General features: G+C 28.3%; 1 protein-coding gene across 2 annotated transcripts in view; it reads left to right on the top strand.

Moving 5' to 3' along the window:
* LOC129960959 (solute carrier family 35 member F3-like) overlaps positions 1 to 27,631 on the top strand; it is a 63,461-nt gene extending 35,830 nt beyond the window's left edge. Inside the window, exons 1-7 of one of the 2 annotated variants that reach the window (XM_056074736.1) lie at positions 9,344 to 9,485; positions 11,375 to 11,810; positions 17,679 to 17,898; positions 18,854 to 18,982; positions 20,504 to 20,693; positions 20,869 to 20,958; positions 24,639 to 27,631. In XM_056074736.1, coding sequence (XP_055930711.1) covers positions 9,407 to 9,485; positions 11,375 to 11,810; positions 17,679 to 17,898; positions 18,854 to 18,982; positions 20,504 to 20,693; positions 20,869 to 20,958; positions 24,639 to 24,856 — 1,362 coding nt within the window. In that variant the 5' untranslated portion in view covers positions 9,344 to 9,406 and the 3' untranslated portion in view covers positions 24,857 to 27,631. Of the gene's footprint in view, positions 1 to 9,343; positions 9,486 to 11,374; positions 11,811 to 17,678; positions 17,899 to 18,853; positions 18,983 to 20,503; positions 20,694 to 20,868; positions 20,959 to 24,638 lie in introns of those variants that run through there. The other variant, XM_056074735.1, reaches the window with a different exon arrangement.

Below are 27,631 nucleotides of genomic sequence, written 5' to 3'. Positions count from 1 at the left end.
TACAACTGTCATGAGCAGATGTTATGAGAAACCTCTCATGATTTGCAGTAACCACAACCTAAAAAAATAAAATAAATAGATTTATAAAAAGCAGAAACAAGTTTACAGAAACAATGGGTAAAATCTAAAAAAAGTTATAAAATACAATAATTAATTAGCCTTTCACTCTAAAAGGTGGCAGGCAAAACATTCAAGGGAAAGATTAGAAAGTGCTATAAATGTACATTTCCTAATCAAAAACTGACCTACAGTCTTCAAATTTTTTTCTTTTTATGTCAGTTTGTTTGTTGTGAAAACTGTAGGATCTTCGAAAGGTTTCAAAAAATCTTTAAGCTCTTACAATTTTCTTCGCACCTTTGTAAACGTAACTTAAATCTACGGTTAGAAAAAAAGTAGCTTTTCTATATTTTCAATAATAGAAAGAAAATTATTTGTAAAGGATCAAAGCTAGTAATATTTTAAAATAAATAAATTTAAAAAATATTTAAATGGCAAATGCAGATAGTAACCAATAATTTTAAAACTTTCATAACAAATGTAATTTTCTTGCCCTACTATGGAGATAATCTTAACAATTTGCTGATAAATTTAGCAAGCAGAATGCATTGTCATCTAAGAAATTATTTTTTAAACATTCTATACATAATGCATCGAAAGTTTGCATTTTTTCACAGAAAAAGAAAATGCTTGATCTTGGGGTCACTACTATATAAACTTTTTTTTCAAGATCTTTTAAAATTTTCCTATTCTGGTAGAAATTCTACCTCATTACATTATTCCAAATCACTGCCAAATTCTTTATTCTACTAAATATCCTGCAGTAAATTTTAGTATTGAATTACGTTCATCTCTCTTTTAAAATATCTTGAAATGTTTTGCAGTTTAGCTATCTTATAGCACTTGTGTTCATGCAATAATGGCTAAAATAATCCACGCTTTAGAAAATTTCATGTTTGACGACTTTATATCAAGGTATTTTAAAATTTTACTTTCAAATAATTCAAATAAAAATTATTATCCATTTAAATATGATAGTTGAAAATATGGTAAATATTTTCAACTATTAGTAATATTTAATAGAGTCGGCTATAATTCTAACACGGTAGCACATCTACGTCGTTTTTAATCAACAGTTATTTAATTTCTGCTACAGAATCAAAGTCTACAACGGTATATGCAGGAAAAAATATAGAAATTGTGTAAGTGTCGATACTTTTGGAAATTTTTCTTAGCTTCCAATCTATTTCTAAATCCAATTGCTTATATTAGAATGGATTATCTATAATTAAATGCGAACAACTGTAGATAGAGATGCATCTTTAAAACCACATGATTTTTAAGATAATTTTATTTTGAATTCAAAATGAATTGTTATCGCCAAATAACAGGATTTCGGCTTTACAATAGAATAAATGTTTGCTAGAGAATCGATACAGCGATGATCCGTAGAATACGCGAACCTGCTGGGAGACAAATGCTCTCATGTTGGTGTCATGTTGTTTTAGATGTACCTTCAGTTATCTGAATGCTGATAAAAATTACAAAGTCATTTCCCGATTTTTCTCGCACAAACTCAAAACTGGATATAAAATAAAGCCAAATGCTGAGTTCGATGCAAACATACTATAAAAATATCCGCAATCTAAGAAATATTTGCCAATATTAAGGTTGTTAGGAAAATCTATTTGCGAATTAGTTCAAAATATTGAACAAATGTGTTAGAATCTTCAAACCAAGTAAATTATCTGGTTTCATAAAATATGCTAAAATAATAATGTAAAATTAATAACCTGTTAACGCCCAATTTGGTTTAAAGCATCGATCTCAGTAAATTTCTTTTAAACTCCGTTGAAAACTTCAAAAATAACAACTGAGGAAAAAAATTATATTAAATATATACTAAATGTTTTTTTATTTTTAGAAAAGATTATCAAAAAAAATGTTAAAAACTATTTTAAAACGCTTTTTTTTGTTGGTAAATACTATAATTTTTTAAATATAGAAAAATTTCAGAAAAAAATTATTTTCGAATTCTTTGTGTTACCTCCAAAATCAATAAAAGCGGGGGGAAAAACCCCGGAACTTGGAATTCAAAATCTGGCTAATGGGTGGTATATGTCGGCTTAAAACTGTTTAAGGTTTTGAGAAAACATATGAATTTCTTACAGAAAAAAGAAATAAAGAAAAATTGAATGCGTTCTGTTCAGACATTGAAGTAACTTGTAACTGATATATTAATAGGAAGCTGGGCATTAATGGGATACAAGCTCTTTAACAATAGACAATAAGCAAAATTTAAAGCTATTTTAAATTTCAGTATATATCCTTTCTTCTGTTGTGGAATCTTTCTGCTTTCATACTAAATTCAGCACAAAATATATTTAAAAGGATTTTCAAAAATTTGTTTTTACAGTAATATTCAATAAAACTGTATAACAAAATTAGCTAGAATTCTCCTAACTAGTGTAGTTTTATAAATTTTATGTATTCTCAGGTTGATTCCATAATTTTTCTTGGATGTAATATATTTAACTTTGTAATCCCATTTTACTCAATCTTCAAACAATTTTATATGATTTAGTTAAGCATAGTTTCTAGAAGAAGAGTCCAATGTCATGATATCATTAGTTAATAATTGTTTTTACCGTCTCTCTTCTGGCACACCACAAATAATCATGGGTGGTGTTGGATGAATCATAAATGAATGAGTTGGAGTCAAGGACACTTGAGAAAAGAGAATAAAGATACAAGAAATCAATACTCAGTTTTTTGGAAGAGCTCGCAAGATTTATAGGAATAAAGACACAGTCTTTTCATTCAAGATATAATTAATGAAAGCTACTAAAGAAACTTATCTATCTAAACGAAGAACTTGATATTCTGTAAGACTGACCCTGCACTTAGTGACTTTTTTTCGCAATCATTTGTATGCTTTGGTAATCCTGTTTAGTTTTTGTGAAAATTTCTAAGTATGTATAAATAAGTATAATAGCTTCTTATCAGAGGAATTCAAAGTTTAAAAAATATTTTGTTTCCCCCAATCAAATCTATTCAAGAGTTGTTATATTATAAACAAATTTCAGTAAATTTTTTCTTCCCTTCAAGCGGACAGCGGGGGACCTTTGGTGAAACTTCGGCTTCGAAGGGAAAGGCTTTCCGATTAGAAACCCAATTCCACAGACGAAACTCCGTGTAAATGGGTCGTCTGAGTACGTTAATTCCATCGGAGCTAAATGCCCTCACGTTAGTGAGGAGCGGAAGTTTGATGAGAGGTTAATCGTTCTAGATATCATTCTCATCATTTGACCATAGTACCAAATTAAAAGGCTCGCCCCAAAATAGCCTTCATGTTGCTTCTAAACGTCACGTAAAAATTACTAAATTAAAGTTCTGACTTCACATTATTTTTTAAATCAATTCAAAAGATGAAAAATGTCTTCGTTCTTGATTTTTTTCTATTAGAAATAAGATAAGGCTCATTAGATTAAATAAGCTAAAGTTTTTTTCCCATTATTTTCCTGGTACGTCCTGCCGATGATATGAGTGTGATGCGCATTAAATATCAGTCTTCATTATCATAATGAGGAAATGAAGTCTGAGATGTGGGTTTCCGATTCAGGTGTCGTCCTCGTTATCTGACCAGAATTCAAAATTATGAGATCTGGCATTAATAATTCCATGTAGCATAAAAATTGTGCATAAATCTCATAAGGGTAATCAAATCATTGGTCATCATCGACATCACACAAACAAGGCAGATTACTATTCAGAAATATTTCACGTATTATCAAATTCATTATAAAGTACGCGAAAAATTGCTGGTTGATTTTTCGTTATAAAGAGTTTAAATTTTCAAAATTTCTAAATTTCTGCACAATTAGAAATCATCATGCATAATTTTTAAGATAATAATAAGTAATTTCAGCAAAACCGGATGTATACTTTTTAGGCGATTGTGATTATATATATAACATTTTTCGAAAATGCCCCAAAATGTTAAATGTTTTATGAGAGAAAATGAAAATTACTTTTAAAAAATGAAAAGAGGCTTCATGGTCGAAAAGCGATTATTTATATAATGAATAACATTTATGTAATTCCTTATACATGGTACTCAATCGTGCCTCAAATAATTAATTTATAAACCCTTATAGATAAGCAAACACTTCTAATTGGAAAAGTGCATTAAATGAAGTAAACAATTGTGTTTTATGTTGTTTGAGTCAATATACGCATTGATTATAAAGTCACAAATTCTAAATTTTTTTACCGATTTCCAATCCTATCAATCAAATTAAAAATTTTTGACATTAATATTTTAAACAAAAAGGATCCACTCTTCTGCGGTCAAATATGATCACTTTAACCCTCCTTTAGTTGCAATATTTAATAGATATGCTCTATAGTACAGACGCCAAATAAAATACTTTCTTTTTTCGAGGATAATTCTCTGAATGAGGCAATTCACAGAATTTCTGTTGCAATCCTGCAAAATAAGAGTGAATATTTTTCAAAAGAAATTTCATTTTCAGCCGGTATATCCATTAGTAAGCATTCCAACGGTTAGCGAATGTTTCGCGAGTTTAGCGATAAAACTATATTTTAATTTTAAAGCTGACTTATAGTTGTGATTAACTGAAGGTAAAAATGAGATTTTTTCCCCTTCAAAAAATAGTCATTAGTAAGAACAAGGCAATCAAAGAGATGTCAGAGAATGATCATAGGAGTAACAGGAACAGAAGAAAAGTTAGAGCTGTGGTGCAGGATACGATTTAAGTACTACTCTTTAAATTTCGACAGCAGGATCAATAAGGAAGCGAATGGGCTTGCGATAGAAGTTTATGTTGCATTAATAATATAGGCCAGGTGCATTTTTTTTCTTATTTTTTAGTTTAATAGATTTTATTATTATTTTTATTATTACAAGCAAATTAACAATCATTGTAAGGGCGGCAAAAAAATTATAATAATTAAGCATTGGGTAAAATAAAATAATTACTGTTCAAATAATGGTTACGAAACTAACAATTCAGTTTCGACTTGAAGCGTCAGATAGAAGATCACTGAATCCAAGCGTTGCCAAAATTGTTTATTTTCCGTTGCGAACTCTTAAAAATATATATTATATCCGCAAAATTATTTTATATATAAAATTCTGACTAAATATCACCTTATCCATTTTTTTTTCATTTTATGTCAACTACGTTCCTCTCTGCAAACTCGGATAGGCATTTTTGAAGATTAAAAATGAAGGGGAAAAAATTAGAAAATTAAGATTTTTTTTTTTCGATTAGTATAATTTCCGTAATTTCCAATTAGAGATTTAAAAATCTGAAAATGTTAAATAATCTTATAAGCTTCTGCTTCTAGCTAAGCAAATTCAGGGAAAAAAAAGTTTTTCCTTTAATTAAGTCTGGTAACTTATCTGCAAGTCTTTTTCTTTCTCCAATGGCATTGGGCCAGTGTATTACGTCAGTGGAGTTTTTTTGGTATTTTTACACCTACGACTGTTTGGTTAAACAAGCTTATTACGAAAATATTTCCATTTATCACATTTCCTACAGTTAATTAAAATACCGCAATGATGGATTAACGGCAAAGATCATTTAGAACTTACAAGATATGAGCTTGAGATCATTAGATCCACGATTCGAGGTCATTTATAGTGGAATCTCATTTTTTCCCCTTTTTTTTATAATTTTGACATTTTACTGAGATTCCACTCTAATATTCATGTTAGCGTCAAATGCTAAATATATTTTCACCCTGCAAAAAGAAATTCTTTAAAGAAATTTAAATAGCAACTAGTTGTTTATTCAGAATGTTTCTTCATACTGTGGCTTTTGATTTGTAATAACAGTAAATCGCTGTTTATGTACTTGCTTTCTTTAAATCTTATTTGATATATATTATATTCTCCCTCAAGGTATCTGTCTATGTTTAAAAGGCAGTTTTTTGGATAACATTCAAACATTTTTTTATTGTTTTATTTTAAAACCCATTTATTTGAGTTTTTAAATCTGTGTTTTTTTTTTTAAATTCTGGGATAAATAGAAACCGGGATATGTGATTTTTTTTATAAACCACTATAACTGAAAACGAAGCTGAAAGTACCAACCAGAAGTTGATTTTTTTTCAACATTTTATCAAATACAACCCTCTCTGAATTATAATTTACTTTATAATATGTTCTGTTAGCGTGTATTAGAATACGTTTAGATTAGTTTTTATGCCGAAAGGATTGGCTATTACATCTGCTTTTGAACATTGTTTAGTTTACAAAGCAATTTTAGTACAAGACAAATGAAAAATTTAAATGAATTTTTTGAAAAACTTGAATTTTGTAAAGAATTTCATACGCGAAACATGATATCTTAAAAACTTATTAATATGTTACCCTGAAATTTTGCATATATGTTACCTTAAGTGTTCCAAGGGCAATGAACTAGGGATATAACTTTGAACTGATTAGCTTTGGTTTTAGAGCTGCCTAATGTAATACAGAAATACTCGATTAGTTATAACTTTTTTGAAAATGCATATATTTCTTATATTCTAGTTCATTCCCTTCACCACAACTGTAAGTATGTTGTGTATAAAAATAATTGGAATATGGGTAATAAAATGTTTTGTAGAATGTTTTTTTGTTGTTGTTGTTGCAATTTTTACTATTTTTTACCCAAATTGACAAATTTTGCAGAATCTCAATTGGCACAGAATTTCTTGATAAATATTTTTCATTATTTGAAATCTCTTTGTTCCAGAAAATGAACTGAAATAGCTCATTAGAAGGATTTTTCAAAAATTTGTCTCCGAAGGTAGAGAAATACCTTAACATTTTAAAATTTATTCTTACTGTCATAGTGTATTGCCGAATACTACAGTATAATATCCGACACTTCCGAGATTGCTTTGGTAGTTCTTCAATTGATAACAGAGTAAAATCTCACACTAAGTCACAGGAGGCACCGGTATACATTAAGGCAGTCTACCAAGAGTCATTACACTATGTGTATAGAAAGCTGAGTACCTAGTTTGTTTTGGGAACAACTATGTTACCGTTTTTACGATCCCAACTTGAACAAAGAACTAACGGGTAATTTATGTGAAATTCATCAATTCTGATACAAGGATGTAGAAAATTTCCAGCAATATTGCCATATCATGCAACGGTGTTTTGAGTGGTAAGTATGCTTCTAGAGTTGAATTTTATTTGAAGATAGGTCGAGAAATCCATCGTTGAAATGAATCTAAATCGAAGAAGGTGCTTTGTATTTTTCAAGAACTTGACTTTTCGGCTACATTTCGAATGTTGCTAGAATGCCGAGAACACCGCATTGCAGTGCTTAGAGATTATTTTTAAAGTGATAGAGTGACCATGAAGATAAATATTTTGTGATAACAGAGCTAGTCTAGAAACATTTTATTTCCTCTAGCTTCATGTAAAGGCAATTTTCACTGAGATATTAAAGAACTAAGATTAAATATCACAATATTAAAAGCAATTGCCAATGAATCTAAACAAATTTACTGGAACCATCATAAAGTCAGCATCATTTTCATGAAGGTACTTTAATTTTTACAAAACGTGAAACAAACAAATAGGAAAAAAAGCAACTGCAGAAAATCGTGTTTCCATGTACCTGTAAATTTCAAAGTGTTAGGAAATGCTTTTAATCTCATTTTTTAACGTTAAAAAGATAAGTAAGCTATATTCAACTTGTTTTGCATTGAAATATTTAGTCATACCTGTTTAATAATTTAACTAATATAATTATCGAGTCTCAATTATTCCAAGTTTTTTGTAGTTAACATTATTACAGATGAATTTAAATGAATTATATTACTTTACTACTGAAATACATTATACTGTATGATAACATTTCATATAAATAATTATTCCCAGTGTTACAAAATTATATGAACTCACTGAAAAGAGTTTCATCTAAATGCTGGTTCAAAAAAAAGTCGGTTGGAGAATTAATTCTACTTTATAATATTTTCAATTAAGTACTTTTTCTCTACCGTTAGTTATTCGTACATTTATTGTGAATAGCAAACCATGAAATGTTTGGATAAATCTACTCATCTACGTAGCTCAATTTTGTAAATAAATTTGCTCTTTTTTTTATCGATTTTCTAATTAATTTGGATTAGTCTATTAAAAATATTCTCAGTATAATATTTAATGAATATTCGATGAACAGAGGAAATTAAAAATATATAATGTGCCATGAAATTACAAGAAAAGTATTTTTAAACTTTGGCTATTGTTTCTCCAGTGGTAGATTTTCTGGAAAAAGTTAAAGTGGAAAGTGATGGTTAAACTCTGAATTATAATCTGACGTGCAATCTAATTAAGAGTAGACACGTTAAAAAATATTTGCTAAAATGTCCTATACAAGGTACTTTCTTATAAATTTGTATCTGAAAGCATATCCTGTATATCTATTGTTTTCATGTAATTTTCAAAACTAATTATCATTTTATTTTCTTTAATAAAGACTTTAAATCACAATAATATAAAATAATTATTTATCTAAATTTTTCAAGAAATTCTCTTCTTTATTTTATATTTGTGTAATTTAAAAATGTTTTTAAAACTTTCATACTCAAACGTTCAAATTTATAAGAGTCCATCTTATTCTCAAAATATTATATAAATCACAGCCTAAAAAATATTATGACATATTTCTGCTTTAATCGGAAAAATACAGAATTTGATTAAAAAAATGAATAAAGTTTTCCTTTCATTTTCGAAGCAAGTTATCATTTCCCTTATTAAATTCCTCAAACCATGACAATGAAGAAAAATATTTTTAATTAAATTCTTCAAGAAATTCTCTTTTTAATTTTACTATTGTTTAAGTTAAAAAGGTTTTTCAATCTTTATATTCAAATTTATAAGAGTACATCTTATTTTCAAAATATGACATAAATCATATCAGCCTAGAAAAATATTATAACAGATTCAGCCTTAATCGGAAAAAATTCAAGAATTTGATGGAAGAACGAATTCTCTACGTAATGTCTCTGAAACTTAATGGAACCTCAGGAACTCTTTCATGCTGCAAATCAATCAAATCCCTCTATCGATTTTTAAAAAAAAATATTCTGGCTACTGGAAATGAGAAATTCGCATGAGCTGTAGAATAAAGTGCTATTTTTTTTTTAAATCATTGAGAATATTCTATTCAATATAACCTTCAATATATCTGTCAAGAGAAAGTCATTCATCATTCGAAGAAATGAAATAAATGGAATCCACATTCATTTCCCGCTTTAGCAGAGCTGAATCATTTAACACAGCTAAAAATAATGTACAGATTTCAAAAATAGCAGTATTTTTATGTGATGAATGACTAAAGCATTTTTATATGAGCTTAACAAATCTTAGTGCTGCCAAATGTGCAGGCAATATTTTTTAAATATTATTATAACAAATTTTTTTGTCAATTTTAAAGACTATTACATGGAATTCAAAGGTAAGAGTCTTAGAAATGTTGACGTAACGGTTAATTCTAATAAAAGCGTAAATTTTTGTAAATAAAAGCAGCTACATTGAATTTCATAATTTTAAATGTTTATTTTTGCTTAATATTAAATCATGCACTTATGTCCAATGTACCTGCAATATTTTAAAATATTATTATCACATATTTCCTAAATTTAATAAAGCATTGTAAAGAATGCAAAAATAAGAGTCTCAATGATGTTGTAAAAAGGATCAATTGTAGCAAATGTATACATTTTTATAAATTAATATTGTTCTGCTGAATAATGAAGCAGCTGTTTTAGTGGGAATCTATTCGAGTGACGTCACAGTCACATGACAAAAGTAACTTTCCTGGTATCCCCTGTAATAAAACCCGGTGGACACATACCGATTTTTTTTGTCGCTAAAAACTTGTCTGACATCTTTCTGAAAATGCTTTGTCCGGAGTATGTAAGCTCTACCTTCCAATGGAGCAAAAAGATTACTTTACAGCACTGAAAGTGGAATTGGTTCTGTTCCGATTCCGTTCCTACTTCGAGAGAAAATTCTAAAAAATGATCGCTAATGACTTATCCCACACTGCTGCGTAGCGGGACCTATGTGTTTGCTCTTCAGTGCTATCAATAAATATACTTTATGACGCAAATTGCTTGATCGACAAAAATCTGATATGTACATTACTATAAGACTTCTTCTTTTTCTCCGGCAAGATGTGCGATTGAATTTTAAAACTAAATTTGCACGACGTATTACTTGTGCATTATACCATCATGGGCTCACTTTTATAAATTATATCAATTAAACTGCAATTTATTAAATCAATATTCTAAATTTTTTTTTTACTTTTTATATATTATTATTCGCAAAATGTAGATTATCCATTCCTACTGGTAACAATCTTATAATTATAATAAAGTAAATTTTAAGATTTTATAATATTTTTATCATCAGCTTTTTCAATTAGCATGCAAATTAAATATGCTGCATGTTGAAATTAATGAAAGCTGATTTAAGAAATAAGAGAGTAAAAATTTCAATTATATATTTTTTATTTACCTATAAAGGTAAAATATTAAGCACTTTCTTTGCTTACTTTGTGATAGTTAAATATATATTTGTAATTTGAAAATTTTTTCTGTGTATAAAAATTTACATTTTTGCAGGAAAACTCTTAACAATACCAAAAATCTGTATTTCCTTCTATCGTTTCATATTTACTTTCATAGGTACTTTAAAATACTTTAAAAATAATACTTAAAAAAATATTTACATAATACTTTAAAAAATATTTAAGGAGCTATTTCTGAAAAGAAACTATTTAATTTTTTATTTGTTTTTGAGGGTTTTTAATTCTAAAATTTCAATTGAAATTGATGTTTCAAGTAAAATTATAATTTTTAAAACTGTGTAATGGTATGTCGAAATTTAAATAGAAATTGGACCATAATGACATAACAGAATTTGTGCTCCGAGATCGAGATCCAATTCTCCCTTTTCGAAAATTAAATAAATAAATAGCTCTAATATTACTCAGTTGTATGTTTGAATATTAATTTAAAAACACAAAAATCCTGCTGTCGTTCGAACAAAGATCTTATTTTCTTTTTAACGAGTATCTAATAGATAACGTGTGGATGATTTAGGCACACTGCAGATTAAGTAATGTGAGAAATGAAATAAATTTTCTCCGTCTTAAAATATTGATCTCCTATATCTGTAGATAATCTAGATAATCTTCACATTGTCTCACTGCAGCACTTAAACAATTGCACATAAATATAAAGAACCTACATATGGTTCAAAAGCGCAACTTGTCGTCCTCTGGCGTATGTCATCAAATAGACAAACTAATGCACAATCATATTTTTTTCTTTTCAGATGATGCGCAAATGGAACACACTGACTTGAATCAACTAAAATCAAACCATTGCTGCACCGGCCGGGCAAGAAAGACAGCTATAGGTTTCTTACTGACACTTATTATGTGTGGTACATGGATTGGTATGACCCACTTGCTCAAATGGGCCTATATCATTCATTTGAAACTGCCATCCAACTGCAACTGCACATCACTGAATGATAGCCGTTCTTTCATTACACCTTCCACCACAGTCTTGGACATGAGCTCCAACAGATCCACATCAAAACAAGTCACGACACTTCCTGTCGAAAAGGAAGAGACTCTGGAACCATTTAAGGCACCTTTTCTATTGACATGGTTTTGCACGGCTTGCAATTCCCTGTTCTTTCCAGTTTATTTGTGTACCAGATTTTGCTCTCGAAGAACAAGGATAACAGCTAGAAGATCCATTTTGTAAGTAATCTATCTTGATTTTCTTTTTTTTTTGGGGGGGGGAGGGGTTCTTTGCTCGGAGATATTTATCTTAAAAGTAGATGAATTTGGAGTGCTAGCAATTTCTCTATTTATTATTTCATTAATATAATTTAGAATAACATTAAAGTCAGTTAATATTTTGCCGATAAACTATATTTGAAAATTTAAGTAATTCTTTATCGAAATTTAAGAATTTTGACCACAGACCATTTGTCAGATTAACTTCCCGTTTACACTCTCTTCAAAACTCTACAAAAGACTGTTTAAGGATGGATCTAGAACTAGAATTGGAATATTGTCTCTACCCCCAAATCTATTACCATCATGGCTACTGAACGATTGACTGTGAAACTGAATGTGAAAACATCACTAAAAAGAAGAAAAGAGAGAGAGAGAGAAAGAAAGAAAGAATAAAACTTTATAGATCAGCTTGTTACAGTGCGTATGAAATAGAGATGTAAAAAATATATATTAAGCTTGCTACTATTGATAAAATGTGGTCTTGTATAGACATTTACTATAGATAATTGTAAAAATCATTAAAAAAACATATAATAATATTAGTTGAATACTGAGAATGGGAAACGAAAAATGATAGCAATACTAATAAAAGTATGATCAATAATAAACAAATTTCGGTATAAGCGACATCGTAAGACGATACTTGGGAAGACGTAACATTACTGATAGTCTCTTTCGATGAAAAGGAATTCATAGACTTTGAAAGAAACAAAATCATTGCACATAACTAAGAGTCACTTTATCATATAATCACAACACAAAGTTACGATTTTAGATAGCCATTATGCATGACAAACAATCACTTAAGGAGGGTCAATGCTTGGTGTTTAATATTGTCTATTGCTATTGAGGATTCAGACTGCGGAAGTAATGATCTTAGGAGGTTTTGCTTTCTTCAGAGGGAAAGAACATGTTGCAAGGCTTTCTTTATATCAAGATTTCGTTTGTCTGCCTGGAATCTCATAACGGTTTTTATGGCATATATTACATGGTATGGAATGACATTATTGTCAACAGAGTTCAGAAAAAAAGAGAAAACTAAGTTAAAGCTGAACCACAGTTCAAAAGTACTAGGTCTATCTTAATATAGATCACAAAGATTCAAAAAAAGATATCTATATAATTGAAGAAATGCTGAAATATATATCGCACAAAAAATGTAGCACAGAAATACACTTTTTTTTTTTTTTTTTTTTTTTTTTTGCTTAGAGTTCCAAAAGGAGAATAAAGAAACCGGTATGAAACTAGAATCCCAAGATTCTTTAAAAATTTTCTTAAGAATCTATTTTATCCAAAACATACAAATGGCTAATTAATAAGAATGAGATTTGTACTACATAATTTTGAAATTTGTTGTATAGCTTAGAAAGAAAACAGCCTTCCCTTCATTATTTCATCATCGTTTATCGCACAATCAATAGAAATAGGTCGTTGAAAATTTCATATTTTGTTTTCAATATTTTCGCAAGAAATTTTCATAGATTTGAAAACTTTTTGTATATAAATAATTTAAAAATATCATATATTCACTCCCTTTTCAATTATTAAATATGAAAATGTATCAAAAATTCATTCCTAAAAATCAAATTTTATAATTTAATATTCAGCTGTTCTAGTCATGTATTATTAGGAATTATTATAAAACATGTGAATGTTTTAAACATTATGCAGTTATAATTACGTAATGTGCTAAATACGTAATCTATACGCATGTAAATACTTCAATCCCTAAAATGAAATTATTTTAAACTGTTAAACATATATTTGTAAGTAATATTCCTTCACATGTTTCATAATCATTCATAATAATACATGACTAGAACGGCTGAATATTGAATTGTAAAAATTTGATTTTCTGGAAAATAATCTTATTTTATTCTTTTAAAATTAAAAAAAAGTTATAACTCCTGCAACGGTCTTGTTTTTTAAACGGTTGTAAGTATGTAATATAACTTATCAATATTATTGTTAAAAAAATTTGAACATCAGTATTTATGGAATTGAAATCACTTTAAACAGTATTTCTTTATAACTCATTTTCCTGTTCTCTTCTTTCTGATAAAAAATTTTTTTTCTCAAGGTTTTTATGAATATCTTCGTATTGTGCACCCAGATGTAAAAAAAAAAAAAAAAAAAAAAAAAGAATGGGAGGATTAAGATTGTCTCTCTGGGAACGCAATAAATCAAAAGTGAAATGAGTTAACTCTACAAATGAAATTCGATATGTGATTTGATGAAATTCGATGCGATACACAAAATTATAAACCTATACCAAATTTTGAACATCTATCGAATGAAGACTATCTGCTTATTCAGAAGTATGTGAACATGATAGCTCAGAAACGAAATGAGCTTGAGAAATGAAATTTTTCATGTTATCTTTGCACTAAAATTGTTGATCGTAGTCAAATTTTTTATTGAATCTACGAGCGGAAATATCTACTTTTTCAATGTACAATCTTCGTCGTTGTGATGTTAAAATAGACCGAACATTTCATATTTGCAAATATTATTTTTGTTTGCCTATTTATTTGGAAGTATAGAAAAAAGTCAAGCAGAGAACCATTTTGCCACACACTGCTGGTTTCTTGTTTCTCAGTTCTATTTTTTTTTTTTTTTAATTACGCTGCACTCTTTATTGATTCAAAAGTCCCGAGAGAACTATTGAATTGTTATTACTGTCAAAATTACTTCAACTGATGACAGTTTTTCAGATAAATTCAAGTATAATTTCCTTTGAAATACTTCAAAAATAGCTCCATATAAACCTTAATCTTAGATGAAAATATTTCTGATTTTCATTTTATTCTGAAAAGCTTTTAAGAAATTAAATAATAAAAAAATAACTGTGTACGAAATATATTCGAGTCTTCTTCAAAAAATTGATTTGTAATAGATTATTATGTCATTTGAAGATAATGAACATTTGTATGAGAATTTTGTATTTTTTCCGAAATTTATAGAAAGCTATATTAAGTATAGAACTCAAATTGGGCTGAAACTGTGCAATGTTACTTAAACAATAATCATATTATCAATAACAACTAATAATTGCCTTCGCAAATGAGGTATTATTAGGAACACTTTTAACTTCGCATAAAATGACCTAGTAAATTTATGCAAAAATTAAAATGAAAAAAAAATTATGTAAAAGCATCTAATTTATATAATATATGACAAATATTTATAAGTACTACAGATTTTGTTGTTGCGGAGCTGAAGAAGTATTTTTTTTCTCATGTACATGTTTCATTGCTTCGTATATAAATAGCATTCGTTTCATAGCAAAAGTATTTCAATTATTTACAAGTGTTGCATATAAATAGTGAACAACTATAGGAGGTAATTTTAAGAAAAATTAGTGGAAATAGCTTTCCCTAAGCTATCTTGCATACTTCTTAATAAAGCTGCTATCACCCGCTCCCCGCTTAAAAATTGTGGACTTTCGTCAAGGCCGTGACTATCACGAGTACTCAGAATTTAATTTTCCGAGTCCTACAAATGAACATTCTATCCTTCGTAATATGGGGAGAAAAATCGATTAAGCATTTCGGACTCCTTTTTTTAAACAGAATTTGATACAGAACTATAATTTTAGTAATTAGATCACATATCAAATTTGATTTTCCTAAGTTGTTGCATTTATGAATTACCACGCTTACATGCAGCAGAATGTATAATCTGACAATCGGCCAATCTATTAATGGATTTTATTCAAAATTTGATACATATGAAAATTTCAGATGCTGAAAATGTGTACCAAATTTTATTCATTAAGCTTTTTAAACTTTGTATTTATCGTGTTCACTTGAATTCGATTCCCTGAACAAGCTTTCTCTCAGCGGATTTCGTTCAAAATTTGATAAAAATTTATAAATTTGGTGTTAAGATCACATAACAAATTATATCCCTCTAGCCTAGTTCATAGACAGACAAACATAATTTCTAAAATTCGTTTGTTCGGACTCAGTGAGATCTGAAGCGTGGAGATTCGTCAAAATTTCGATGTCGAGTTTTTAAATGAAAAGATACTTTCTCTTTGTGTCCTTCTTAAACGTGAAAATAAAAATGTTATCAGATAATAATAACATTTTTTATCAGAGTTATCAGATAATGATGATAAATTTAATGTAAAAAATAAAGAGATACTGCTATCAACTGGCTTGCATGATTCTACTTGTAAAAGCTGCTAGCAACGTGTAGAAAAATGATTATTATATTGTAATGTTGAAGGCTCTCTTCAGCAGCCTAAATAAGTTTATAAAAATTAACAATAAGAGCTATTTTTACGAGAAAGTAAAAAGAGAACATGAATCAAACAGCAAGTCAAATTTCATTTTGAGTAATTTTATTAATAATAAATAACCAATTTAATTTAATATAATCGGGATTTATTAATAGCTTCAATGATATGACACATACTTCCAAAACAACAGGCTTTCTTATTTGCTGAATTTTCAGATATTCACACAATTGTATTATGAGAGCATTTGACACATAACTGTATTTAACTTTTTTGGATTCAGATCTTTTAACCAAAAACCACGAGGCAATATTTTTGACTGTTACACAGTTGTCTCACACTCTTTAATATCGATATAAGATCTTAGGGTAGAGTTATTTGTTTATACTAATTATTAAGGAAATTGTCCGGTGGATGTACGGTAAAAAAGGTCTAATACTCTGAATAATGGAAGATTAACTTTATTCTCTGAATATTCCTGAAAACACGGCGCACATATGACAAAAGACGTACACAAAGAACAGCACTAACAACAGACTATTATTCTGAGTGATGACGAGAGGGCAATAAATTTTTCCTTTACCAAATAGATCAACGATTATCTCATTCTACAACTTTGTAAATGAATTGTTAGTTATATGCATTATACGGCCCTGCGATTAATTAGTTATGATTAATAATAATTCAAAGTAATAAATCTATTAATCACTTTTATCAGTTATTATTAATAATAAACCATTAGTCACATTGATCGCGATAGATATATTGTACTTTTAAGATGTAAGCAATATATTCCGAAGCTACTTTCCTTCGGAATATATTGATTGCTACGGGACATTGTAAGATAACCTGTTTGTTGCGCCTACCAATTTTATTCAACCTAGATATTATGTAAATTCTGCGTTCATTCAATTCAGGAGTTTGACTCTAAACAGACCGGTATTTAGCTTGCTTTTACTGAAAATAAAGGAAAGTTTAGTCATTAATTATTATTAATTTAAGAAAAAGTATATTTATCTGCAAGAATCCATATTTTGATTTCCCAAATAACCGTAGAATCTACAACAGATAATCGTTACCTAATAACCCAGCGAAACAACAAATAAAATACTCATTGATTTTTCACAGTCTGAAATTTGACATCATGAAATGTTTGTAGAAGAATATTAATCATACATTTTAAAAAGTTAGTAAATCCAGTATTCTTACTCATTTGTAAAAATTATTAAACGCAGATAAATTGATAAAAAATGATTCAAAGGGAAAGATGATCATTTTCAAAAATGCTGATAAGTATGAAACATGAAATTTTGACTTTTAACATCATTTATTTTAAGAATAAATTAAAAAAGCAAAGCTTAATAGCACTTTTATGTAAAAATTAATGAGATGCTAACATTTCTGATCATTGGGACTCATCATAATTTCTCTATACTTATTTAGTTTAGTTTTCTGAAAATAAAATAAAGGATTAAAACTCCTTTAATCTTTTCTAAAATCCTATTTTATGCACCTTTTTATTTATAACTGTCTACAGGATATTTATAAATGTTCTTTTAATTATTATGTTTTTCTTTATTTAGGGAAGCAATGCGTCGATTTCGTGAAAGGGGTCTTTCAGCTATACATTTTTTAACTCGATCGATGTTCTTTTGTGTTCTGTGGGTGGGAACGAATTACATGCTGATATACACCATTGATAAATTGGACGCTACTGTTGTCATGGCTTTGCAAACTTCCAAGGCTTCCTTCGTTTATCTCCTGTCTTGGGTCATTCTCCACGAGCAGTTTGTCGGAATTAGAGTATGTAAAAATTTTATTAATCCTTATTTGTCATTATTGAGAAATTTAGACATTGGGTTTATTATATTTTCTAAATCATTGCTTTGTATTGTTTGCTTTTGTGAGAAAATAATAGAATTCCCAATCATTGTGCGTATTAATATCTAAATAATTCTGAAATCCTTTCATAATTTCATTCCGCTAATATCAGATTATTTAAATTAAAATATTCAGAATATGGGAATTAGTTCAAATGCGAGTATGAAAGGTCAAGTTGTTTAATGCTTGAAATATCAATCGGCTGCCGGGACCTAGGTATGCCGATGGTTGATCTTTTCTCATTTACGAAAGTTTTCTTTTTTCTCTGGCTATGCCACGAATGGATATTTTGCAGAAAGGTCATTGTTAGATTCATTCTCATATTTTTACAATCCAGTTTCATTTTTTCCTCCAGCCTTGTTCCTCGGTAAATGTTTATTTAAGAGCTCAAACTTAAAAACATAGTTATCAATATGAAAAGATGCCTATATGCAATTTTTTCACGTATATTATCATCATTAAGAAACCTATGTCTTTATTTTGAAATCCGCCATCAAGATCAACTTCGTAAGAAATTTTTAGAGAAATTCATAACGAATCTTTAAAGAAATATCTGACGATTAAGGGTTTTCAGATATGAAAGATGTTTTTCAAGATATAATAATTTAAAAAACTCCAATTAATATTACCTGTATTGCAACTTGCACCCTCAATCAAATTATTGCATATAGTGGCTCATTCATTCTTGGCCACAAACATGATAATTTAAGAATACCAGTATTTCTTTAGTGCAACTTTACTTGTTGAATTATTTCTCCATAGATTAGTACAATTTTATGTAATACTGATATAAATAGCATGGGCACAGCCATACATTACTATTGGTTGTATTAAACTGGTATTTAATTTTCACTTACTTTTTGAATTATCTTTACAGATAGTTGCTGTTATTTTATGCAATACTGGCATAGCTCTTCTGGCTTACATGGATGGGGTAGCCAGGACATCAACTCTGGGGGGTGTAGTTTTAGCAGCTGCCACAGCAGCCGGATTATCTGTACATAAAGTAAGTTTCTTTCAGAAAAAAATTATTTAAAATTATATAAATAAATTTATTTAATGTAAAAAGTAAGAAAAACTTAAATTGATCTTTAATTAAATATTATTATAAATTTGATATGAATTGCAGAAAATATCATAAAATAAATCAGTATTAGCATTCTGCAATTTAAAAAGCACCAATACAGGTTTTTAGTATCAGTATAAGAAAGAAAATCTTTTCTCGCATAAAAAGGAAGAATATTCCTAATTCGGATTTAAAATTTTCTCTTTTGACTGATTTGTGGTTAAACATGATTATATTTTTTTGAATCAGCATTTCTTTAGAAAATTTCGTACAGGATGCTGAAAATATTTAAAATAAAGTCACACACACTCTCAAAAAATAAATAAATAAACCAATATATATATATATAGGAGGGTAAACTTTATAAAAATCCAAAAGCACCCAAAACTTGCTGTATTCGGTTCTGTAATCAAAAGAAAACTTTGCACTAAGAAAACATATATTTCTGTTTACGTTGGTTTATCGTTTGACTTTCATCGCGGCTATTACGCTATTTATAAACTTCTAAAATTATTCTCAAATTTAAGACCTCAAACAGGAGACGAAAGCCATCTGCTTTCTTTATTTTTGATTTTCATTTTTTAAATGTCGGTTAGTTGATGTCTTTTTACAAAATACTTTCATCTTTATTGAAGAAAGTTTTCATCTGAATTGTTTACGGCCATTAATATGCATTGCAAGAAATTTGGTTTAATTACTCATTCATAGCTGCGAACGAAATAACTCGTTAACGATAAATATTCTTGTAATTCTATCTGTTAATTATATCCCCCATTTAGCTTGGGACACTTTGATTATCCATATTACTATTTTTAGTGTTCGGAGAAGTCAACAAGAAGTCAAGTTATCTACAGCCGCGATAAATTTGTTTGTAAACCAGCTGGTATGGTTAAGTAAACACGGCAGTATGTACTTTTATTTCAAGAAAAGAAGCAAAAACTAAGGTGGTGTATCTTTTGAAGAAGTTCAGAATAGTTTTTCCAGAATCCAGAACATATTTTGGAAGAATATTTTTGCATTCAGATTGTCTGGGCTTCTTATAACGTATTTTTTAAAAAAGATTTAAAAGCATTAGATAGATACTGGTTGGACATTTTAGATGAAAGAGTGACAATATTTATTTATCACACTAAAGTTTAAATTTCTGCCCCATCTGGTAAAAAATTATTCGTCATAACAAAGATAATGATCGAAACACTTAATATTACCGTTTTTCAGTAAATTTATATATCTAGTCGATATTTTTAAAAAATTTATAATTGTAATAATAGTGTCTACTTTTTGTTCAGCATTTTTTCCCCCATTACACTAAATTACAGTGAATGTTGTATACAGAAATGCACTATAGGTTGAAGTTTATTGAGGACACAAAGTATCTGAATATCTATAGGATAGCTATATTTCATGCGAAAAATAAAAAGATGCATTTTCGTTTATTGGAATATTTTATTTTATTTTTAGGTGTTATTCAAGAAGCTTATTGGACGAGTGACTATAGGTCAGCTTAGTATTTTTCTTACGCTGGTCGGTTTGCTCAATATACTATTGCTTTGGCCAATAGGTCTAACTCTGTACTTAGTGGAATCTGAAAAAGTAATGTGGACTCAGCTACCATATGTACAACTGGCAGGTGCAGCTGTTTTCTTCATAAGTAAGTAAAAATGCTGCTTAAGTTGATATTTTATTAGAAGACAGATATATTAAAATGTGCAGAAAATGCATTTAATCTTAGCTTTTGTGATGAATTTAACGTTTCTACAATTTTAATAATCTAATCTTTTAATGTCTCAATTGAAAAAAAAAAACCCGCCTTTTGTTATTTGCAGTTGGTAATGTTCTAGGAAACTTCGATGTTGCTCATAATTATGATACGTATCTCAAAATAGGAATGCTTGCGGCTGTTCCAGTGTCTGCAGGTAAGTTAGACAGTATATCTTACTTTAACACTATTTTACACCATCATTATTAAACATATAAAATTGGCAATTATTTAGGGTGTTCTAACGCCTCGACATTTTGTACGATATTTTTAAAGTTATTTAATTTTGTGCTTTCATTTAATTAAGGCCGTGTATTTGAACTTATTCAAATTAAAATCGAGTACTGTATAAATTAATTTCGGAACATAATAATGTATTGAATTAATTATCATTTGCAAGTTTTATATTATTTTATTTTGCAATTCCAAAAATGTGGGACTTTATAATACAAAATACTGTCCGATTTTATTATTAAATATTATTTAGAATGTGTTAAGAAAAGATTTTGCCACTTTTTTATTATTTTGTTTAAAACTACTTATAAATTTCATTTGCGCATTTTTTTACGTGATATGCTGAAACCAACCTTTTAAAAAGTGATCCGTATTAAGTGTTTCTCAATTTCAATCTGTCAAAACTTATTTTAAGGAGAATTTTTTCAAAATTTTAATTTATATAATTAATAAGTTAAACTAGACAAAATAATATATTTGGTTTTGAAAATTTGGAAAGGGAAAGAGGCCCCAAGATTTAAATCGTCTGAGGTCTCCTAGAAGTTTTACTGCCCTGTTTAATACATTAAAATAAGATGAAAGTTCCTAAGAATAAAGAAAAAGTTCAGCACCACCTGAAAACTTGAAAACTATATAACAGCAAAAATAAAAATAATAATAATAATAATTTTTTCATTTCAAATTTTTGCACATTTTTATTTTATTGGAAGAATTTCCTACGCATTTTTTGTAAAGAATATCCTGAGCAAAAGCACTCGTTCTTTGTTGAATGTATTAAAGAAAATCTAAATTTTTATTTCCGAAAATGTTCAGGCCTGTCTAATGTATAGTTTGTTATTCCTAATTGGCATACTGGTCTTCCGAATTTTCAGAAAATAGAAAATTATTCTTTCTTGAAGTGCTACGATTTTACCATTGAAATTTTAAAAAATGGATTAATTCAAAAATCGCTATCAGAATAAGGTAAGTAACAGAACATAAAAAAATCACTGACCGATCGAAACATAATCATTTGCGTAGTTTCGAATTCAAAGAATCTTATGAAGGGAAAAAATCAATTCAAATTTTATTAAATCTATGATTTTAAATAGCTTTTTTTACAAACTGTGCTGATTCTTTTTCTCTCTAAAAAAAGCAAAATATGCTTGAAAAAAAAAAGGGTTATATGGTTTGAAATCAGATCCTTTTTCTGAATAAAAGTATTTCAGTTTTGACAATCTGTCAGAATCCATCATTGATCGTCTGTAACAATCGGTTTGATCTCTGCTTTATACTTGTCACTTCTGATAGAACTGCCTGAAAGCGAATAATTTCTGTATAAATTTTGAATCTAGTGATGATTTAATAACGACGTAGACTGTTTTATAGTTAAAAGAAACTGATGTCTGTTTTTATTAATTTCGAAGCTAATTCTGAGCTCTGGTGATATTTGTTGGCCAAACTTCTTTTATCAAATATATTGCTAACTAAATTTTCTGCTTAATCCCCAAAAATATCATTTTAGTACATCTTCCAGATGTCAATAAAATCTAAATGCTGCCAAAAGTAGTTGGATCTCCGCAACTTATCTTCACATATGAAAATTGGGCCGCGTTAAAACAAAAATATCTGTGCGAAAATATCAGCCAAAAACGGACACAAATTTTTCAGAGTTAGAAAATGAGGGATGGATGAATAATTCAGTTTTTTTTTAAAATTTTAATGTTTTTTCCAGATTTTTGTTCTTGCAAACTTTTCAAATCAAGCTAAGCAAATATGTCTCTCTGAGGAGTGTTGTAGTTATTGTGCTTAGTGTTTTTTAAAATAGAATTTCTCATCTCATCAGAATCTTGACTTAATAAATTACATCATTAATTCATCTTAATGCACTTCGAACTTGGCCTGATACTAAAGTTTTTATCGCCACATTACTTAAGTAAGTTATAAACAACAATAATTTAAAGTTTAACATAATTTTTCGTCTAATCTCCTTAAAAGTACTAAATATAAATTAAATATGTTACAAACTTTCTCCCATAACATAGGAGAAAATTGGTCTTTTTTTTCTGGTAATAATGTTAACTTTTTACTATGTATAATATTTCATTACCATTTATTCCTCAACAACTATTGTTCTAAATACAATAAAAAAAACATTTTTTTTCTGGATTCGAGAGAATATATAATTTTGTTCCCCGTGCCCCCCCCCAATTAGTGAAAAAGAACAAAATAAAAATGTCTGCAACTCCAATAAATTTTGCAATCCAAAGGATTATATTGTATTTACTTGATTTAATAAATAATAAATATTTATTTAATGATTTAAAAATACATTTTTAAGGCTATAATTTAAATAAATACATAAGAATTAAAATGCAAGCTCGCATTTGCTGTTCACTTCTCTCTCCTTGTGAGTAAACGAGGTTAAAACAATTCTTCTAAAATTAAAATAATAATAAAGTCTAATTTTTGATGTTAAGAATATTTGCTAAAAGCTAATAACGATCATAATCTGATTTATTTTACAAAGACTATTCATCTTCTTTCGAGCTTCAAAACAAATCCAATTGTAAATAATTGCCGATGTTTTTGAAGACGCACAAAGTTCTTATAATCCCTCAATTTGGCATAGCAGAAAAAGCAGCATGCAGCGTATACAAATAGAGTAAAATGAAATGTTTGGATTATTCCGAAAATTAATAACTTGATATATTAAGAACAAGCAGCATCTTCGTGTTAAGTCCAAACATGTTATACGGTGAAATTATCAATACGAGATATTTAAAGGTTTCAGTTGTCGTTATTGCTGTTTATTAGCTCAAGAGCCATATTTGGGTATGCAGCGTCAAACAAATGGTAAAATTTAAGACCGGAAGATACATATTTTAATAAAATATAAAAGCACAAGAACAGGGATAAAAACAAAACGCATTAAGTATCATAAAGCAAAAAAAAAAAAAAAAAGTGATAAAGTATAAAACTTTTAACACCAATGTGAAATGTGCTAAATCCGATTATAAAAACAAATAGATTTTAATTTAAAGGTCTCAGAGAAACTAGGATGATATGCATAATAGAGAGATAAGAAGTAAAAAGACAATTAAAATATAGGAAGCAATGAAAAGATAAGAAGAACCTTGAGAAAAACAATTAAAATATAGGAACATGGTAATTAAGTTACATCCATTTAAATCTCTGCTCTATCAGCTCGCAATTTAATTTTATATTTGAGATAATTTGCATATGATCTGCTTCTTCAAAATTCATAAAATATTACTGTTAAAGTTTTAAAAAATTGTGTGTGCTCTCAACCCCCCATTCAACTGTTTATAACATTTTCTCCCTTCTAATTTAAGCATTCCGTGTTCACAAAGAGAGAGGATGAGGGATTTTATCTTTTATTACAAAAACAATAAATATTGTATTTCAAGAATGGGTGTTTCAAAAAAGGACACAATGACTAAGATTACGGCCTCCCCCTTGCTGTTGCTTTATTTTAATAATTTACATTCTAAACAAAATCTTTAATTCTTCTATTATTTGTTAATTGCTTTTCATATATTAAAAACCTTTTTGTAAAGCGAAGCATATTTCTTATAATTTTTTTAAATATTTTTTCCACAGTTCTTGATGTCAATATATACAACGTGGTATTTGAAGGAATGAAGTTGGCAGGCATTCTCTTAATATGTATAGGATTCATGCTCGTTCTTTTACCAGACAACTGGCCTGATTATATAACAAGATTACTAAGATGGCGTTGCAGAAGATGTCCTAAGTCGAACAAGCCCACAGAAACTTCACAGCCAAGAACACGACACATATTTGCGCGACCATCATAAAATACACAATATTTGCAAAAGCTTAAAAAATTTTAAATTACATTTTCAATTTGATATGTTACTAGATTATGCAATTCAGTCCTTTTAACATAAAAGTGTTTTTTAATATTTCTTCAGTAATTAATGTATTCATATTTGGTAGGTTCCCATTGTCCCCTTTCCACGGGCAGAGAAACTTTTCATTGTATACCGAAATTCAACATAATCTGCTATTTATACGTTAATAGAAATAAGAATAGTTTGAAGTAAAGTGAATGGTATTATATATTTTTTTTTCAGGGACAAAGAATTAAATTATGATAGTTGTTTGAGCACTCAAAAATTTCAGTATCGCTTCTCATTGTATATATTTTAATTAAATGCACATTCTATTAAATGCTTAATTGGTGCTTCAATGCAAAATTGCTCATAAAAATAATTCGAATCTATTTTTGAGTAGAGAGAGTAATATCAAACATATGCATCTATTACATGACGGATTCAATAAAATGAAGATACATATCAGGAAAAATTGTCTTCACTCTTTAAAAGTACCATATTTTATAATAAAATTACGAAATAAATCGCTATTTATATTCTAGGTTTTTCATTCAACCGGTTAAATTATGTAAGTAAATGTTTGATTATCAGTAGTTTATATTTTTTGAAATTCGTTAGCTATACATGTTAAACCTCCTGTTTACAATTTAGATTCCCCAAAATATATCCGGCCGTGTGATAGCACTTTTTTATTGTATAGCAATTGAATGGAACTCAATTTATTTGTCATATTTGACAATAAGTAGAATACTTATGTCATTTGAAAGACATATTTGTGAAACTAAATCAAAATTGAAAAGTTATTTGTAATTTAAAAAAAAAAATATTTTTATAAAAGTTAATACTCAGTTAAGAAAAAAGAAAGAAAAGAAAAAGAAAAAATATCAAGCTTGAGTTGCTTGAAACTTCTTTTTATATTTCGGTCAGTAATGTGGGGTTCAGGTAACAGAAAATATATTGCATGTATGCAATTATACGTTGCAATTTAAAATATGTATTGCAATTCAAAACATATGCTAATCTTAGCCAATGACAAACATTTGTATAAGCGTTGTGTTTGATTTCATATTGGCTGAAACTTTCAATAGACCCTAAGTGAAAAAAGTCATCACCTAAATATTTAAGCTAAATAAATTAATCAGATTAGGGAAGAATATGATAGAATATTTTCAACTCATTTTCTAATTGAATAGCATCATCCAATTCAGAGCATCTCAAATAAAGAATCATGAAGTCCTCACAGGGCTTTCTGGCTTCAGGTATTTCCATATTTGAAGAAAAAGAAATTGCTAAGAAAATCATCTTGACTTAAAAGTTTTTATTACAATTCATTTAATAATTGAACGTTTTAATAGTTGTTATGAATGAATGCTTCATTTTATGAAATTTCTTTTTGGAAGTCACCACAGAAATTTTCTTTAAAAAATGAGTCCAAGAAAATTCTTTCACTTGAAAAAAATTAAAGAAAGTTTTATTTCATCAACCGGAGACGATTCTCTATTCATTCGTGTCTATATGCAACAATCATGCATGTTTTCAATATCAACTTTTAAATGAAATTTTTAAAGAAGCATTTTTTCTTCGATCACAGGTTTGATTATCAGCGCAAATAAAGAATCCTTTAGAAAATTCATTTTGTAATGAGAAGTTTTAGTCATTTCGTTAGAATTATTATAAAATGCTTTTCCTTGAAAAGAATTACAGCTCCAGCAAAACACATACAAAAAAAATTAAAAATTTAAACAAATAATCATGAGGATTTTTTTAATGAAGTTTCAATAATTTTCAAGACATTTGGTAAAATTGTAGGTTTGAAATACCTTTAGTAATCTTATTTGATCGTGAACTGATGATTTAAAGAGCAGTTATAGTTTTCTATTAAAAAATTGATGAAGAGAATCAAACGATATATATTTTAAAAGATATTATAAAACACAACACAGTAATTATGGTTTAAAATGTCATTATTCTTCCTTTAAATATTCCCTATTTTCTTTTTCTAAATATATTTTATAACTTTGACAAGGAGAAAATCTCTGAAAAACAATAAATAGATTTCGAAAAAGTGAATACATAATAATCAATTTCTCTTCATATTACCCAGAAAAACGTTTTTAAAATAAAATGACTATGTAGCAAAATAGAGGAGCTATTTCACTCCAAATCAAAGTAATGTAGTACATCTACAATTAAATATGATTGCAAATACACAGGTACAGTCGCGGGAAAAGAAAAGGAGCATTCCAGATTTATTTTGCAATCGATTATCCAATGTGAAAACTAAAAGCACCATTTTGAAGGTAGTAATGAATACTAAAATATACTGTGCCTAAAATTTTCGTAGGGGAAGGGATTGTCTACATACTTAAAACTGTACAAACTTTGAAATTTCATATGGCAACACCCTTTTCCTAATGCCATGAATAGATTTCCCATAGAAAAAATATCCGCAGTACAACTTTTATCTAATATACTATAATTACATCGGGAGATATTTTACTTTTTCTGTTACAGGGTTGTTTCCATATTTCGATATGTAAGATTTTGATATTCTCTGTACTTCGGTAATAGCAATTTTATTCTTGTAAACTTTAAAAGCATTTGTAAAGCTCGAATCTACATGATAAAAACGTTTGTTATTTCATTCATGACAAAATTTTCATAGTAAAATTTTTAGAAGAACTGTGATTATTTTCTGTAAAGAAATATTCAAGAGCATTGGAAGTTTTGTTTAAA

The sequence above is a fragment of the Argiope bruennichi genome, chromosome X2, assembly GCF_947563725.1.
Source record: "Argiope bruennichi chromosome X2, qqArgBrue1.1, whole genome shotgun sequence".
Lineage (NCBI taxonomy): Eukaryota > Metazoa > Arthropoda > Arachnida > Araneae > Araneidae > Argiope > Argiope bruennichi.
Note: the sequence above shows the minus strand (reverse complement) of the source record. Positions and strands in the feature narration are given on the sequence as shown.